General features: G+C 32.2%; 1 protein-coding gene across 1 annotated transcript in view; it reads right to left on the reverse strand.

Annotated features, from left to right (window-relative positions):
• Positions 1–2,392: 2,392 nt before the first annotated feature.
• Positions 2,393–16,137, reverse strand: part of ADAM10 (ADAM metallopeptidase domain 10) — a 138,837-nt gene continuing 125,092 nt past the window's right edge. The window contains exons 12-16 of the mRNA XM_044665304.1: positions 15,881–16,064; positions 13,704–13,812; positions 12,921–13,141; positions 5,569–5,695; positions 2,393–4,626 (exon numbers count right to left, since the gene is read on the reverse strand). Of these exons, the coding sequence (XP_044521239.1) occupies positions 4,532–4,626; positions 5,569–5,695; positions 12,921–13,141; positions 13,704–13,812; positions 15,881–16,064 (736 nt within the window). The 3' untranslated portion in view covers positions 2,393–4,531. The remainder of the gene's footprint in view (positions 4,627–5,568; positions 5,696–12,920; positions 13,142–13,703; positions 13,813–15,880; positions 16,065–16,137) is intronic.

A 16,137-nucleotide genomic window follows, 5' to 3' on the forward strand; every position in this document is an offset into this window, starting at 1 on the left:
GTAGTTCAGTATATACAAACTAGCCATTAGATTATATTTTTTCTTACTTTCCCCTTACTTCTTAAGAATAGTGATATCATTATCTAATAATAATAAAGAAATTGTATACTTTTTATTCTGGGGTGTGAGAGGTTGTGGGAGATGTGATTTCCCAAATTCCTTGAAGTATTTTCAAATGATACTAAGACGATCAACTTAACTTTGGCAAGAAGCAGCCTATAGACATTTATTTTAATCTTTCATAAGAATTATGATAGTAATGAAGAAAGTGAAAAGTTCTTTCAAGCATTTTTAATAAGTCCTCCTGCTATTACTGCTGCAAGATCAGCATCATTGTAAAAGGTTGCCAAATCAACATCTTTAAGAAATAAAATGCAGTAAGCAACTCCCAATGGCACCAATTGTAGATAAGCCAACATCTGAAAATCAGGCCAGACTCTTATAAAAGCAATATGTTTTTGGTAGAACGACAGTGATAATAACTGAAAATGCAGATTGGCAGGAAGCTTTTTGATTACCAAGTCCATAATACAATTTACCCAATCTTAAGAGCTCACTCTTTAAGCAGTCTTCTTTTGGAATCAGAATATGTACAGAGTAAAAAAATCTATAAAGAAAGAATTAAATTAAGCCATTGTCTCACTATTAGCTGTACAAACATAAAGGAAAAAGCATTTGTCTTTATAAAAAAGCACATTAATGTAGTTTTAAACAGAAGCACTAAAATGGGAGAGAATTTTAGAATTTTACTTGTATAACATATAATAAAAGTTGTTTTTACTTGATTTACAATTAAAATAACGAAAAGCATCATGAAAAAGAAAGCATAATGGGTAAATAGCCACTCATTACAAATGCTTCATATGACCTAAAATTCATTCTAAATAGCATTATGTCAGACATGTTCCATAGAATTTTAAGATGTATAAACAATAGTGACGTGAGAATACAAAGAATTAAACCAGAGGAACCAAAAATTCCGTAGTAAAATTCAACATGGCTGAGTGATAACAGTTCTTGTGTTTTGTGGTCATCTTAAAATGGACATAGCAAAGCAATTCACAGATTAATGCAGCAAAAGTTTGTTTCAGTTGGGGAAAAGGCCATGAAAATAATAAAAATGAAATATCAGGAGCAAGAAAAACTATTTAGTTTAAAATAGTGCAGAAAACAACACAGATAAGACAAATCCCATACAACAAAAATTGCATTTGATTTATTTTTGGTGTTTTTCCCCTTTTTTCATCATTCAACCTTTTTTCTGTAAATTATTGCTTTCCACATTGTTGTGAGGATTATTTAGTGTCTTGCCCCAACCACCATGGAGTCTCTCTCAGTGAGCAAGAAACACACTTCCTGCTTCTTCATTCCATCTTGGAATTCTCCAGCCATTCCTGCTAGGTCCAACACTAATACTAAATTAAAAACTAAATAATCCTCACAATATCCACTTGACACTGTGAAGAACTTATATCTCAAAAACATAATAATTTTCCCTTTTTGCTACAGTGCATTTTACTGTATTCTCAAGCTTTTGCTTAATAATAATTTGGTCATGGGAGACTTCCCATGGGAGATTTCTCAAAGTTTAGCTTCTATAATATAAAATTTGATTTAAAAAGTCGTAATTATGCAAATAAATTAGCTTTAAATTTTAGTGTATCAAACAATTTTAAGAAGAGTTATATATGATATAGATTTATGTTCATAAAATAACAATGTAATTTAGTTCTGTAATGGTCAAACACATACACACATAGTATTACATTTATTTGTTTCTTCCCTCAAATTTCCTTCTTTGGGTACATTATCTAAACTTTCTTCTCTAATCACCAATAAGTTCTCTAATAGATAAAATGTTGGACCAGTTTATACTAAAAGTAGGAATACTACATACATCAAACTGTATTTTTTTTACTTAGATATATGCATAACACATTGCATATTACATAAAATAATTCAATAAGTTTGAACGCAACTACTAGGATTATAAGCAATATTTGAGTATGCAGGTGAATTTTATTTTTAAAATTTTAAATTGTGTGCACAGAAACATTGAACTTTGATATTTTCTATGTAGATTCCAAAAAAAGAATAAAAACAGATTATTACTTTGGGTACTAACAAACATGCTTCTTTTTTAATAAGGGGGAAAAGAACCATTTGATCAGAGGATTTAGAGTTGTAAGTCCAATTGCCTCCCACCCTCCCATCATCTTAAAAGTGAGGGCACAGAGAGACAAAGACAGTAAACAACATTTCCAAGCTCAGAGATAGTCAGGATCCAAACTCAGGTCTTCAGAGTGCTCTTTTGACTATACCACATTCAGAAAATGTCTTGTGAGATAGCTTCTTTTGGTAGTTTGTGTTCAAAAAGCATGCAACCTTTGAGTTGATTTCATCAAGTCTATTTATTAATGCATTTCAAGTTTCAAAAAAACTTACATATCTTTGCACAATACTTTATTTTTTTGCAATGTTTTAGTAAAAATTTCCAAAGTGAACAAAAAAAGATACTGTATAAAACACAGTGGACATTAAACTGACAGTAGTATTAGATCTCACTTGTCTTGATCTTTTTGTTTACCACATCTTGATTTTCAATGGAGAGTTCAGTGCACATATCTGTTTTCAGAAAACATTTAACTTAGACTCAAAATAAAATAGGGCAGTATGTATTCTGCCAAAACCCTACCACAGGATAACATTACAAGCAAAAAATTTACATGATCCAAAGTCTACCACACTCAAGAAGTTACTAAGAACTCTTGCAGAATAAAAGTCACCATTTTAGAAATGCAAACCCACTTCCAACCTTTGCACAGTCTGAAAACAAATGTATTTAAATGATTTAAAAGCAATTACATATAGTTCTACCTATTTGTTTAGAATTATTTATATTCTGGGGTTTCATGTACAAAATTTGTCTCTAAATCATGTACAAAAAGCTGTTTTGAAAAAAGTCACCACATACTGTACAAGTTTACAAGGAAGAGATCCCATTATTTTCTCTAGCATTTTTGGCCTTGCTGGCTTGCGTCACATTATGAGAATGATTGTGTAAACCTTATACTCTTAAAAAAGAAAAGAAAAGAAAAAGGAATACCCAAATACAGAAGCCTTTCCAACCTTCAAAAAAACTTTTCCTTCAAAGTGAAGCCAGGAAAATGATAGCCATGTACATCTCATTAGCTTGATGTGGTTGGAAAACAGAAGCAATAAATATGTCACAAGCTTAAACATTTTTTAATGCCCCCTTCCATTTCCTGCATAGCAGTAAGCCTGTTAATACATTAAATGCTTTTGCTTTCTTTCCTTAAATGCCAATTATTTACAGCCGCTTAAAAACAAAATTTGGAATGGGACATTGTGCTGTTTCAACTTCACTGCTGTTTATCATTAAGAAAAACAAAATGTCAGTAGGCCTAACTATCAGTTGAGCAAATCATTGTTTTTAGTGGTTATCCATTATCAGTTACAATATGCTGAAAAAGTTTGTCCATTTTTGATAAATTAAAAAACAAGCACTTTTTTTTCCATGTCAGCAAAAAAATTTTTTTTAATTTCTTGTTAAAGATATATGAAAAAATAAAAATAAGCTGCAAACAAAAAATCCAACAGGTATAATTTCCACTAAAGCATGAATAAAATTTCAACTAACTTAAGAGTAAACTGAATAATTAAATGAATTTTAAAATATGCAGAAATCAGATACTTATATAAAAAGTCATTTTGAAGCAGTATGCTGCATATGCCCAGTTTACATAACACTTCTGTCAACTGTATCTCCAGAGAGTATTCAGCTGTGTGTTATGTTTTAGCAGCTGTTTGAAAAGATAAAGTGGAATCAACTCTATCATAAAAAAAAAAAATTGATTCTCATTTCAAAACTGCTGTGTAAAGCATCATAGAATCCTGGACCATTATACACCACCATCCTCTGTTATCCTGAGTATGTCAATTAAAACAGTAATTGTTTTCATTAATAGCGGAAAAGTTCTATAATACAAAGAAACATCCATATTGCAATTTTTGTTTACAATTGCACACAGAAGTACAGTGTACGTAAGAAATACATGTCTGCATATAACAAGGTATGTACATTGGCAAGTGATGTCTCCAATGTTGAGGTGGTCTAGCCTCCTAGCCTTGATTGGCAGTTGAAAAATAGATATATATTTCAATTTGTGAATAAAAGTTTTAATAGAGCCATGTTTGCCTGCAAGTGAAGAAAACGCAGCAACGAAGAACAGGGAATAAGGGGCGCGCAATTGTATTCTAAGACTTTGTGCCATTAGATTAAAAATATCTGTCTGTAAGAAAACATGTTACTTCCTTCTTTTTTTTAAATTGGAACATTCAGCCTTTAAAATTTAAATAACTCCACCTGGTCTGAGGACATAGTATCTTGCCTTTTTTCTTCTACTCTTAAGCTGAGAGTTTAGTCTGGGGACAATGACTTAATAGGTTTTTCTTTGGAGTGAAGTTTTCCCATTGTAGGCACTAGGAAGAACCAAGGCAAAAGCTGCAGTTAACGTCTCATGTGTCCCATTTGATAACTTTCTCGGGGTCTCTGACGCTGTGGTGGCTGAACAGGTTGTGGGGGTCTCCTCCTCTTTAAAGTGCCTGGGTGATCAAATAAAAGCAAATTAAGTATGAACTTTTTAAAAGCATTATCTTAAAGTAATAATTAAAATACAATATAACTTTTGCAAACATTTAAAACTTCACATAACTCCAGTTATAATTCTCTAACAGGGTCCTGGTTTGTTTAGATCTTCACTCGATTTAGTATAAGTGTAAAATAAATAATTTCATTGATACAATTTATTAAATAAGAATCTATGGCAGGGTAGCTAGTTAGCATAATGGACAGAATGCCAGTCCTGGAGTTGAGAGGACCAGCATTCAAATCTGGCCTCAGCTAATTTCTAGCTATATGATCTTGAGTAAGTCTCTTACTTTTTTAACCTAGCCCTTGTTTCTAAGAGAGAAAAGGGGGAAAAAAAATCTAAGGCCATGAAAAACCTTGAAAAGTTGATAAGAAGTTCAAATAATAGAAAGCTGTGTGAATCTGAATAATTCCACATGATTTTAAAAATCAACAGGAAGGGGGAGCTGGTGGCTGCATGGGCAGAGAGCCAGGCCTGGAGACATGTAGTTAAGACACTTTCTAGCTATGTGACCCTGGGCAAGCCACTTAACCCCAACTGCCTAGTCTTTACCATTCTTCTGCCTTGTAATTGTTATTTATTATTAATTCTAAAGCAGAAGGTAAGGGTTATTTATTTAATTAAAATTAATACCAACAGACAAATATTCAACACAGTGTAGACATTTTTAAACAATTGTCACTAATTTATAGTTGGAAAACAGTATCTCTAAAGTAAATATTCACTGAACTATTCATTCAGTAGTCTCATTTCCAATGGCAAAGTATATATTTAAAATTAGTTTCTCATGGCAGTTTTTCCATTGAAGATAAATCTCTGTGTTAAATAGAGGTCTGTGTTACCTGAAGAAAGAATACAAATGAAAAACAAGTTTAATTTGCTCAAATAGTCTTACCTGGAAGTGGTTTAGGAGGAGGCAACTTTGGATTACTGCTTGGAGTATGAACACTGCATATCTTAATAAACCCTGCCATTAACATGATCAGGGCAATTCCCATAAGTAAAACTGCCCACCAGTAAGCCTAGAAATAATAGATGAAGATATATTTTCTTTAATAAATTTATAAAACATACCAGGAGTTTTATACATACAACATTCACAAAATATAAGTTTAGTATAAAGCTAACAGTTCTGAAATTATGATTTCTAAAGTAATATAGTAATATACCACATATATTATTAAACAAATTATCCAACAAATTCATCTTCTCAGAACTCAGTTGAGAATCAGGAAATTGAAGGGGGGGGGGGGGGGAAGAGCCTGTAAGTAGTCAAAATATTTGTTATAACACAGTTACTAAGGTGCAAATACTTAAGCCTACTTCCTCTCTCTGTCTCACATATAACACGGTGTCACCCATGAATTCTCTATTAGTCTGATTAAACAATATCAGGTGAATTAGGCTTCAGGGGTACCAAGTTAGAAGCTATTTAACCTTATTTTAACATACAACTCAGGAGGAAGGAAGAGAAAGACTGCTACAAATAACTGCACTGAAAGAAAAGGTTAAAGATGACAGATTGGGGGGGGGGGGGGGGGGAGAACGGATACAAGAGCTGAGAAAGTTTATCAGTATTTGGTTATTTAGCATACAGGCAAACATACCCGTAACCTCAAGAAGCCTGAAAACACAGCAATGTTACAAAATAAATTTCACAATGAAGAATAAGATTAAATCATATTTAGTATATTCCCTTTGAAATGGCAGTGTGAGTAATGAAAAGAGAATTTAATAGAAGTGGAAAGACCTTGGTTCCAATCCTAGCCCTTATACTTGTGTGGTCTTGAGCAAATGACTTAAACTTTACTGAGCCTCAGTTTCTTCATCTATAAAATGAGAGGATTAGGCTAGCTGTGATTTCCAAGATTCCTTCCAACTCCATATCCTTTCAGTCTTAATATGTAAATAAATTAAGCCAATGCCTGGAGACTATAATCTTTTTTTTTTTTTAAGTTTTCTACTGAACTGGAAATTTTGGAATTGCTTTTTAAATCTGCCATGCAGAATATTTCCTGAGTATTCAAGACAAAATTTTACTATCTAAAAACTGAAAATATAGAGGTCAATGCAAAAATTAAACACATTAAAACACTGCTACTGTTCCTACATGACACTACAACAATACAAGGAAAACTATTATATTTCTTCTGTTTACTTTTTAAAAAACATTTCTTAAATCTTTTTTTTCTAAATTTAAAAAATGAGTGGCCAAGCATAAAAAGGGTTATTTCCTACAAACATAAAGTAAACATGACTCAAATAAATTGAGACTACATAACATTTGAGGTCCCTCCTAACTTTAAGTCTATGATCCTAATGTCACACATTCAAAGATTCTGTAGCCTTTTTCTATGGATATTTTTTTCCTAGACCATAGTCATTTATTTACATTAAAAGGCTGAAACAAACAAGTTCAAAACAAATATTTACAATTTAACTACTACTATCAACTGTAACAAGATGTTTCTATTTACATTTCAGTCTACAAAGAATCCTTTAAAAGAATGCTTTATTTAAAATCAGGTAGATTTGGGTAATATATTGTTAACTTCAAAGTTATGCTATATATATATTTTATATGAATTTGTTTTTTCCTTCTTTAGAATGAAAGATCATGGGGAAAATCTCTGTATTTGTATACAGTGTGCTTAGCACAGTGTGGGGTATATGGTAGGCACTTAATAGTTGTTGACTGATTACTACTCCAACTATGACGAGGAAACTAATATTGTAAGAAGTTAAATGATTTACCCAAGAAAATGAATATCAGATTAAAGAGCATGCTGAATTTTGCACATAAATACATAGTCTAAGGATAGAAAAATCTTTAAAGAGAATTTTGTTTATTCTTCATATTTCAACAGCATTAGTAATATATATGATTAACTACAGAAAATTAGTTAACTTAACTGATGACACAAATTCTGTTCAAGAATTCAAATTAAAAGTTGCTTTTCGCCTTTCTCCTCTATTTGCTTCACATATAACACAGTGACATCCATGAATTCTCTATTAGTCTAAGTAAACAATTATCTGGTGTACAAGGCTTGGGGGTACAGACACAGCCCAGCACTGACATATTCAAATGCAAATTCTCTTCAAAGTAAATCACTGTAAGAGCATACAATTTTTCCAATGATTATTATGCCTTTGCTAAAAATATCTTTTTGGAATTGTCTTCAAAGCCTGAGGCACTTTTCTAAAACCTGGAAAATTTTGTCTTTGGAGAAATTATTTGATTTTTGGAAATGCTCAAAAGTCATTTTGAAGTGAAACTAGATGAATAAGGTATAGTGGTATTTTAAGGGGGGGAGTGGAGGAGAGAAGCATGACTACAGAGTAATAATACTGATTTTGTGCATATGATTTTATAACCCAGAGCTGATCTAAGTGTTTTGAACAATGGCAACATAATATTCATTCAACAAGTATTTATTAAGCAACTGCTATGTGCTTCATAAATTAATAACTACATGGGCCTAACATTTTAAGTAATATGCTCTGGAGGGAATAACATACACTTCAATATAAGATCAAAGGATACATAAATTTTAGTACATATTTTTTTCCTCTAAGGGTTTTATTATGTATATATAACTTTTTTATTATGTATATATATATACACACACACATATATCATATATATGATTATAACTTACATAAGAATATACTTATATATTCATAATCATAACTTATAAGAAACATGGATGAATATAAACCTTTAGAGTCATCTCTAATGATATGCCAAAGGAATGCTTCATCAAAATTTTTCAACAATTAAGTTGAAAGTATATAGTTGGTCAATTTTTCAGGTAACTTAATATTGGCAGGGACAATTAAAATGTTAGGTGACAGAACCAATATGAAAAATTATTGTTACACGTTTAAATACTGGGCTAAAATCAACGAGATGAAAACTGATATAAATTTAAAATCATATATATGCTAAAACAAATACACACACATAAACACCACATGATCATTTATGGAAAAAAGTCATATTATCATATCACTTGGATTTTTACTTACAACATTTCAAATTTAAAACAAATCTAACTTTCTTCATAAACAGCATGCAAACAAAAAAATCACTGATATAAGTAAAACCAAATTAATAGTAGTATGCAGAATTCAAAAGATAGTAAATGAAATTTATATACCACTTTGAAAACTATAAAGTGTTTTAGATACCTTCAGCCTCAGAGACAAGTGAATAAAAAGAAATAAAATGAAAACAGAGAGGGTCCCAATAAGTCAATTTCTAAAGCAAACTATATTCAACCTAGATTATGACAACTCGAACAAATGTATCATTTGTAGATTTCCTACTATACTTCAAGTAATATTTTAATGACTTGAGTCCATTTATAGCAACCATTTAAATGTGTCATGTAAATTAGTACTTGTGCATATTACACTAGCAACCTCATGGACAAGAGAAATGATCAGCTGAATAATAGTAGTTAGATGGGTTTTACAGCTACTTAAAACATTTATGTCTAAAAAACAATTAATGGATGAATTTCAGCAAGGCCATCTACTATAAAAATGTCCCACTAAACTTTTTTATCAATAACTAGGCTGAGGGTATAGTTCCTCAAAATTCCAGGTGACAAAGTTAGTAATGATCATTAAAATGTTACATTTCTAAATCAATTTTCAAAATTATCTCCACAGGTTGAAACAATGGATGGAAATCAACAAAATGAAAGCTAATACAGATAAATATTAAGACATATTTATATGCTAAAAAAATTAATTATAAGCCTAAGACCTGAGAAAGCTAGTTGACAATAATTCATTTACAAAAATGTGTATATGTGTGCAGAAATTCAAAATTCATCAACAAAATGGTATACTCAGTACTGCAAAATCTTATGCTACATTAACAGAATATCATATCCAGAATTCAAAAGTATTTAGAATGCCAAAAGGTCTCATTGAAATCTGTACTGGTTTCATGGACATGAAAGGTCAAAGGGAAAGTAAAATGTCTAGAAACTATGTGAAAGAGAAATGGTTAAAAGATACTTTTCGCCTAGAGATAAGATAAAGAAACACAGTATTCTTCACATGACCTAAAAAGAAGTAAGATTACTCTTTGCGAATCTAGAGAAAACTAAAGACTAAGAGATAACAGCTACAGAAAAGCAAAGGTGACCTTTTTGAATTTTCCTCTGGACCATAAAGGTTCTGAATCCCTGATACAGGCCAAAAAAATAAAAAAAGAATGAGGAAACTAATAAGTAACCTCTTACTGACTTGTCCTTCTAAAGAACCATAGTCTTGAAGCCTCACAATTTTTTCCTAATGCAATTTAGTACCAGGCAGGGAAGCAAGATGATAAAGAGGACCCAACCTACTTCATGGTATTAGAGAGGCAGAAGGAAATGTGCAAACAATTTTCATGGACAATATTTATTCAGAAAAACTTCCTGGTAAGTATCTTCCTGGCAAATAACTAGTATTTTTCCAAAGATATCAATATTAGATTAGGTAACTTATATAGTACAAAGAAATCTAGATAAGAGATGAAAACAACTTCTTTTAAGGTCAATATAAGAGTCTTTGAAAAAAAAAAAGACTGTCTATAGGAATATAGATGACCTATATAAATCAGGGAGAGAACTTTGTCTCCCTAAAAGTTGGTCTCAGCCTTATCTTAAGAGTGAAGCATATTTAAAAAAAAAAAAAAAAAAAGAGTGAAGCATAGGGGCAGCTGGGTAGCTCAGTGGATTGAGAGGCAGGCCTAGAGATGAGAGATCCTAGGTTCAAATCCGGTCTCAGACATTTCCCAGCTGTGTGACCCTGGCTGTGTGACCCTGGGCAAGTCACTTGACCCCCATTGCCCACCCTTATTACTCTTCCACCTAGGAGCCAATACACAGAAGTTAAGGGTTTAAAAAAAAAAAAAAAGAGGGGCAGCTGGGTAGCTCAGTGGATTGAGAGCCAGGCCTAGAGACGGGAGGTCCTAGGTTCAAGTCCGGCCTCAGACACTTCCCAGCTGTGTGACCCTGGGCAAGTCACTTGACCCCTGTTGCCCACCCTTACCACTCTTCCACCTATGAGCTAATACACAGAAGTTAAGGGTTTAAAAACCAAAAAAAAAAAAAAAAAAAAATATTGATATTATTTAAAAAAAAAAAAAAAAAAAAAAAAAAAAGAGGGGGCAGCTGGGTAGCTCGGTGGATTGAGAGTCTGGCCTAGAGACCGGAGGCTCTAGGTTCAAACCCGGCCTCAGCCACTTCCCAGCTGTGTGACCCTGGGCAAGTCACTTGACCCCCATTGCCCACCCTTACCAATCTTCCACCTATGAGACAATACACCGAAGTACAAGGGTTTAAAAAAAAAAAAAAGAGCAATGCATAGAGCAGGTCACACAGAGAGAAGCTGCTTTTAGGTTGTGTTTAGAGAACAGTTCAAGATTTTTATATATACACACACATTTATGTCACACCCTCATAGTTTTTACTTTAGCAATTAATTTCTCCTATAGCTGAGAATAAGGTCAACAATCAGGGTTCCCCTCATTGCTTCCTTGACCCTTTAAAGGATGAAATTATCATTTAAGATGATGTAATAAGTAATTCGCTGTTCTACTTTTTTGCAGAAGCCCCAATAGATAGATAAATGAAGTTTCTGTATCACTATTATCTGCCTCTGTGCCAAGTTTATGATTTGTTTCTCAATCTTTTCATCTATTTTCCCCGTCTCTCCAAGTGATCATTAGTCTACTGTGATGAATAGACTGATAAAATCTACAAAGGATGTCAACTCAGGAGGAATTAAAAGTTCAATAATGAAATTCTAATGCCACAAAAGGAAACAAATCCTATGAGGAAAAAAGGGAGGGAAATGGTTAAAGAAACCAATCAACAAGAGTGTACAATGAATCAACAGACCAATTTTTGAAAGATATGGACAAAAAAACAGAAACAAGGGCAGATAGGAAGGATAAAAGCATGCCACAATGATGTAAGAAGACTATTTGGAATGTTAATACTGAAAATGAGTTGTAGTTGCAAAGCGAAGAGCAATAAGAAGTATTTATTTTGTAGCTGACTGGGAATAAGGGTAAGTCTCAAAGCAGAGATGGGATCACTGATCAGGACAGATGGGGAAATGATAACAGATGACAAAGATGGCAGGCCTGCTCAAGTCTTACTTTGCTTGTTTTCTCTGCCAAAAAAAATGATCTTTGGACTGAGAAGGACAAAAGAAAATGTCATCTGAGGAGATGAAAACAAAAATGAGACAGGAAACAGTAAAAAAGCAGCTAGCTGCCTTTGATAAGTCATCATAAACAGATGAAGTAAAGGCATAGTTATTAAAATAATTTGTAGACATGATTGTTAAAGCAGTGTTAGTGATCACTCCAAAAGACAAAGATATCTCATGACTAGAAAAAAAATTTTTGTTATAGTGTTAAAAGTTTAAGAAAATGAAATCTACAAACTATAGGCCAATGAGCTTAATATTAATTCCTTTAAAAATTGTAAAATGTTAACATTAAAGAAACAACTAGTAAACATTTAGAAAATGAATAAATGATCATATCACAAAGAGCCAGTATGGCTTCATCCAGAACATAACATGAAAAAAAGACCTCATTTTCTTTTTGAACGAAGTGGGGGGACAGGAGGATGGGGCAGCCAGCTGGATAGCTCAGTGGATTGAGAGCCAGGCCTAGAGAAAGGAGGTACTAGGTTCAAATCTGGGCTCAGACACTTCCTAGCTGTATGACCCAGGTCAAATCACTTAACCCCCCACTGCCTAGCCCTTATCGCTCTTCTGCCTAGAACCAATACATAGTATTGATTCCAAAACAAAAGGTATGGGTTTAAAAAAAAAAAAGTCAAACAAGAAAAACTGGTACTACAATGTTAAACTTAACAGTTTTTAAAAGCTATAAATAACTGATTCATGGCATCATAGATGATCTTGTTTTGCTCACCACATAAGGAAATATTCAGTCTGTTACTATTTATCAAAATCATAATAATAAAGAAAAAATGATAGGGATATATAACCAGATCAACTTCTGAAAAAGTTATATACAAATATTTATACTTTATGAGAAAATTATTTAGAAACAAATATTAAGAAGCAAAATGTTATTTCCTTGTAACAATAACTATTATTAACTATAACAAGAACAAGGGTCAAGGAATTATTTAAGGCCATTTAAAATTAATAAAGTAGGGGTTTCTTTTGTTTTGTAAAAAGCACTGAGGACATACTTACCACAATCCATTCAGCAATATTTTCATATAGTTCTGGACTAAAAATTGCTTTTTTAAGTCTAGCTAGAGGACCATCAGCATCTACCAATCTGCATCGCATAAATACATCACAGTAGCCTCTAAAATCATTACAAGGGGATCCAGGTTGCAAGGTGATAGTTCGGCCATTAAATTGCTTATCCCACCGCAGAGATCCTGTACTTGCACAAGATGATGGATCCACTGGAAAAGAGGAAGCATCAAATAACAATCTAAAAATTACAATAAATTTTTAAAAACATGTGTGTCTCTAAGTGTATCTCAATTCATTTGAAACACTGAATGCCTATAAAATGTATTATATTTTTCTAAGTAATAAATTTAAGACCATACACATTATATCCATAAAAAGGACCTAGGGCATGTTGCAGACACTAAGAAGACAGATATTCTTGGCAAATAAATACTCCTTAGGCTGAAATCATTTTGTTCCATTCATTTTTGAAAGGAAATATAAGAATATTAAAAAATCAATAAAAAATTAGCAAGTATTTGATGAGCAGATACCATGGATTTAAAATCTAAAAGATTCATGGAACCAATTAAAAAAACAACATTTTAAAAACAACGCTGTTATTTTAAAAATATTCTTAGAGACCATGTCATTATAATATCTAAGGTTGAGTTTTTTACTAAATTGGGTTCTTTTAAAACTTTTTTCCAACAAAATATTACCTAAGTTCATCAAGGTAAAACTTAGGGAGGGGGAAAAAAATCATAATAAATTGCGAAGTGAAAGTCTTACTTTTATTCATACAGCAAACATGGCATAATTCTTTATCATCCTTGCCATCAGAACTAGCACACGTACATTCCTCCAAGCCATGTTTTTCACAGATAGATCCAGCACATTGCTATTATGGGGGAGGAAAGGACAATATGCTATTAGGTTCTATAGAGTCAAATTTTTCTGCTGGTATTAAAAAATGAATGAAGAGTTAAGTGGTCTATTTTGAAAGAAAAATAGAAATGCAACTTTACTTCAATTAAGAAGTAAATCATAAGAAAACACACTACAAATAAAGCAAGAACTGGATTGAGCAGACACTTTTGGAAAGGATAAGGGTCACGAATAAGAAGTTATCTTTTAAAAAAACTTAAAAGAATCTAAATACAGAAATGGGAAAGACATCATGTATATAGGCATTACAACATTTGAGAATTAGGACTCCAACAAAAGGAGGAAAAACTATTTTTTAACAGTTTGTATTTCAATACCTCAAAAGATTCATGCAGTTTGCAATCCTCCCATGCTTTAAAGAAAAATAATGAGTTACTATGGCCAAAACTACTTCTGACACAAATTTCTAGCAATGAGGCTTAGCTAAGCAGGTCCTTAAATGACAGAAAGTTATCAAGTCTATGGTCTAGGGCTTTTCAGTTCTTCTGTTGAAGTGAAGAGATATTAAGACCTGCTAGAATTTATGCTAAATGGACAAAAACCTTTAGAATCCAAATGTCAAGAAACCATGAAACATAGTAACATACTATTTAAATAAATTCAAGAACAAATTAGAAGGAGAAAGGTATCTTTTTCAACAAAAACTACTGATAAAACTAGAGAGCGGTTTGGTAGAAATTAGACCAGCATCTTAAATTGTATATTATACTAAGTACTAGAAAAAAATGTATTCAGTTAAACATTTATTAAATACCTACAAAGGATACAAAACAGAGGTAAAAAACAGTCCCTGCCCTAAAGAAGCTTATAATCTATTGACCAAAAATAAGTAAAAGCTATTCCCCCAAGGAATAATAAACTGATATTAACAATTTTAAAACATTCATGTAAAAAACAGCATGGATTATCCAAAAAAAATGCCAAAGTGCCTATCACAAAGTATAGTGCTTAAGTAATGATAACCTTAAATGGAAATGAAAACAATTCTAAAGAGTTACATTATAGAGTAATAATGGCAGAGATGATAAAAGATGGAAATAATCAATGTTGGAAGGTCTGTGGGAAGACAGGTATATTACTAAAGCATTAGTGAATCATTCTAGCAATCAATTTGGAATAAGAGAAAAGGCATTAAACTATCCATAATTTTTGATTCACCAGTTCCATTCTTCAACATATATCCCAAGGTCAAAGAAGAAAGGTCCCATATATAGCACTATAGCACAGCATTCTCAATAGTATTTTTTTAATGGATAGCAAAGAACTAGAAATAAAGTGGGATCCTATTGACTGGGAAATAGCTGAACCAATTGTATAATACAAATGGAACATTTTTGCACTATGAGAAATGGCGAATAAGAAATTCAAGAAAACAGAAGATTTGTATAAATAAAAGAGAAATTAAGTACCAGGAACACAATGTACATGATGATCATGCTAAAGAAAACATTGAAAGTCAGCTTAACTCTTGATTAATTTTAAAAGATTTTGGTCACAGAGAACAGATAATGAAACATACTTCTTTATACTCATTAGGAAAAGTGAGTGAATATGGATTTGGAACAATAAATATGCAGTGACTATGCTTCTTAGTTCTGCTTAACTGCCTGGAAAATTAACCTTACACATACAAAAAAACAACAACAACAAAAAAAAACCTGAAATTTTATCAAGAAAGGTTTGTCACCTCTAAATATAAGAGATAATGTTGAAGCATGCTTTGCTATTAGCTATTAAAATATTACTCCCTTGTAGTCCATCAATTGGGGAATGGCTGAACAATTTGTGGTATATGATTGAGATGGAACACTATTATGTTCTAAGAAATGACAAGTGAGATGGTTTCAAAAAAACCTAAAAAACATATTTTTCTGCCCAAGTGAACAAGATGCATTACCCTAGATAGTTCTGCAATCAACAAATCTAAAGACCAATTACCCTAATTATAGTACTTGTCTACTTTTCAAAACCAAGTCTGAGAAAACCAAGTCAAAGGATTATGAATCAAATATAAAACTTACCCCATTAATGCAAACTTGTGTATGCCTATTGCAATCTGTGAAATTTGGTTTAGGGTCAGATGCTGGGCAGAGAGCTGTGCCACCATTACATATGCCTTCTCTTGCACAATCAGAATCATCCCGACACTTCTCAGACTTTGACTTGAAATTACATTGTGCAGTACAACAAGGACCTTGGCTAGGGCTGAGGAAACATTTTTTTTTAATAATCAAAACTATAATCCATTATGATACCAATTGTCAACTTAAGATAATAT

Source organism: Gracilinanus agilis, chromosome 2 (assembly GCF_016433145.1).
Source record: "Gracilinanus agilis isolate LMUSP501 chromosome 2, AgileGrace, whole genome shotgun sequence".
Taxonomy (NCBI): Eukaryota; Metazoa; Chordata; class Mammalia; order Didelphimorphia; family Didelphidae; genus Gracilinanus; species Gracilinanus agilis.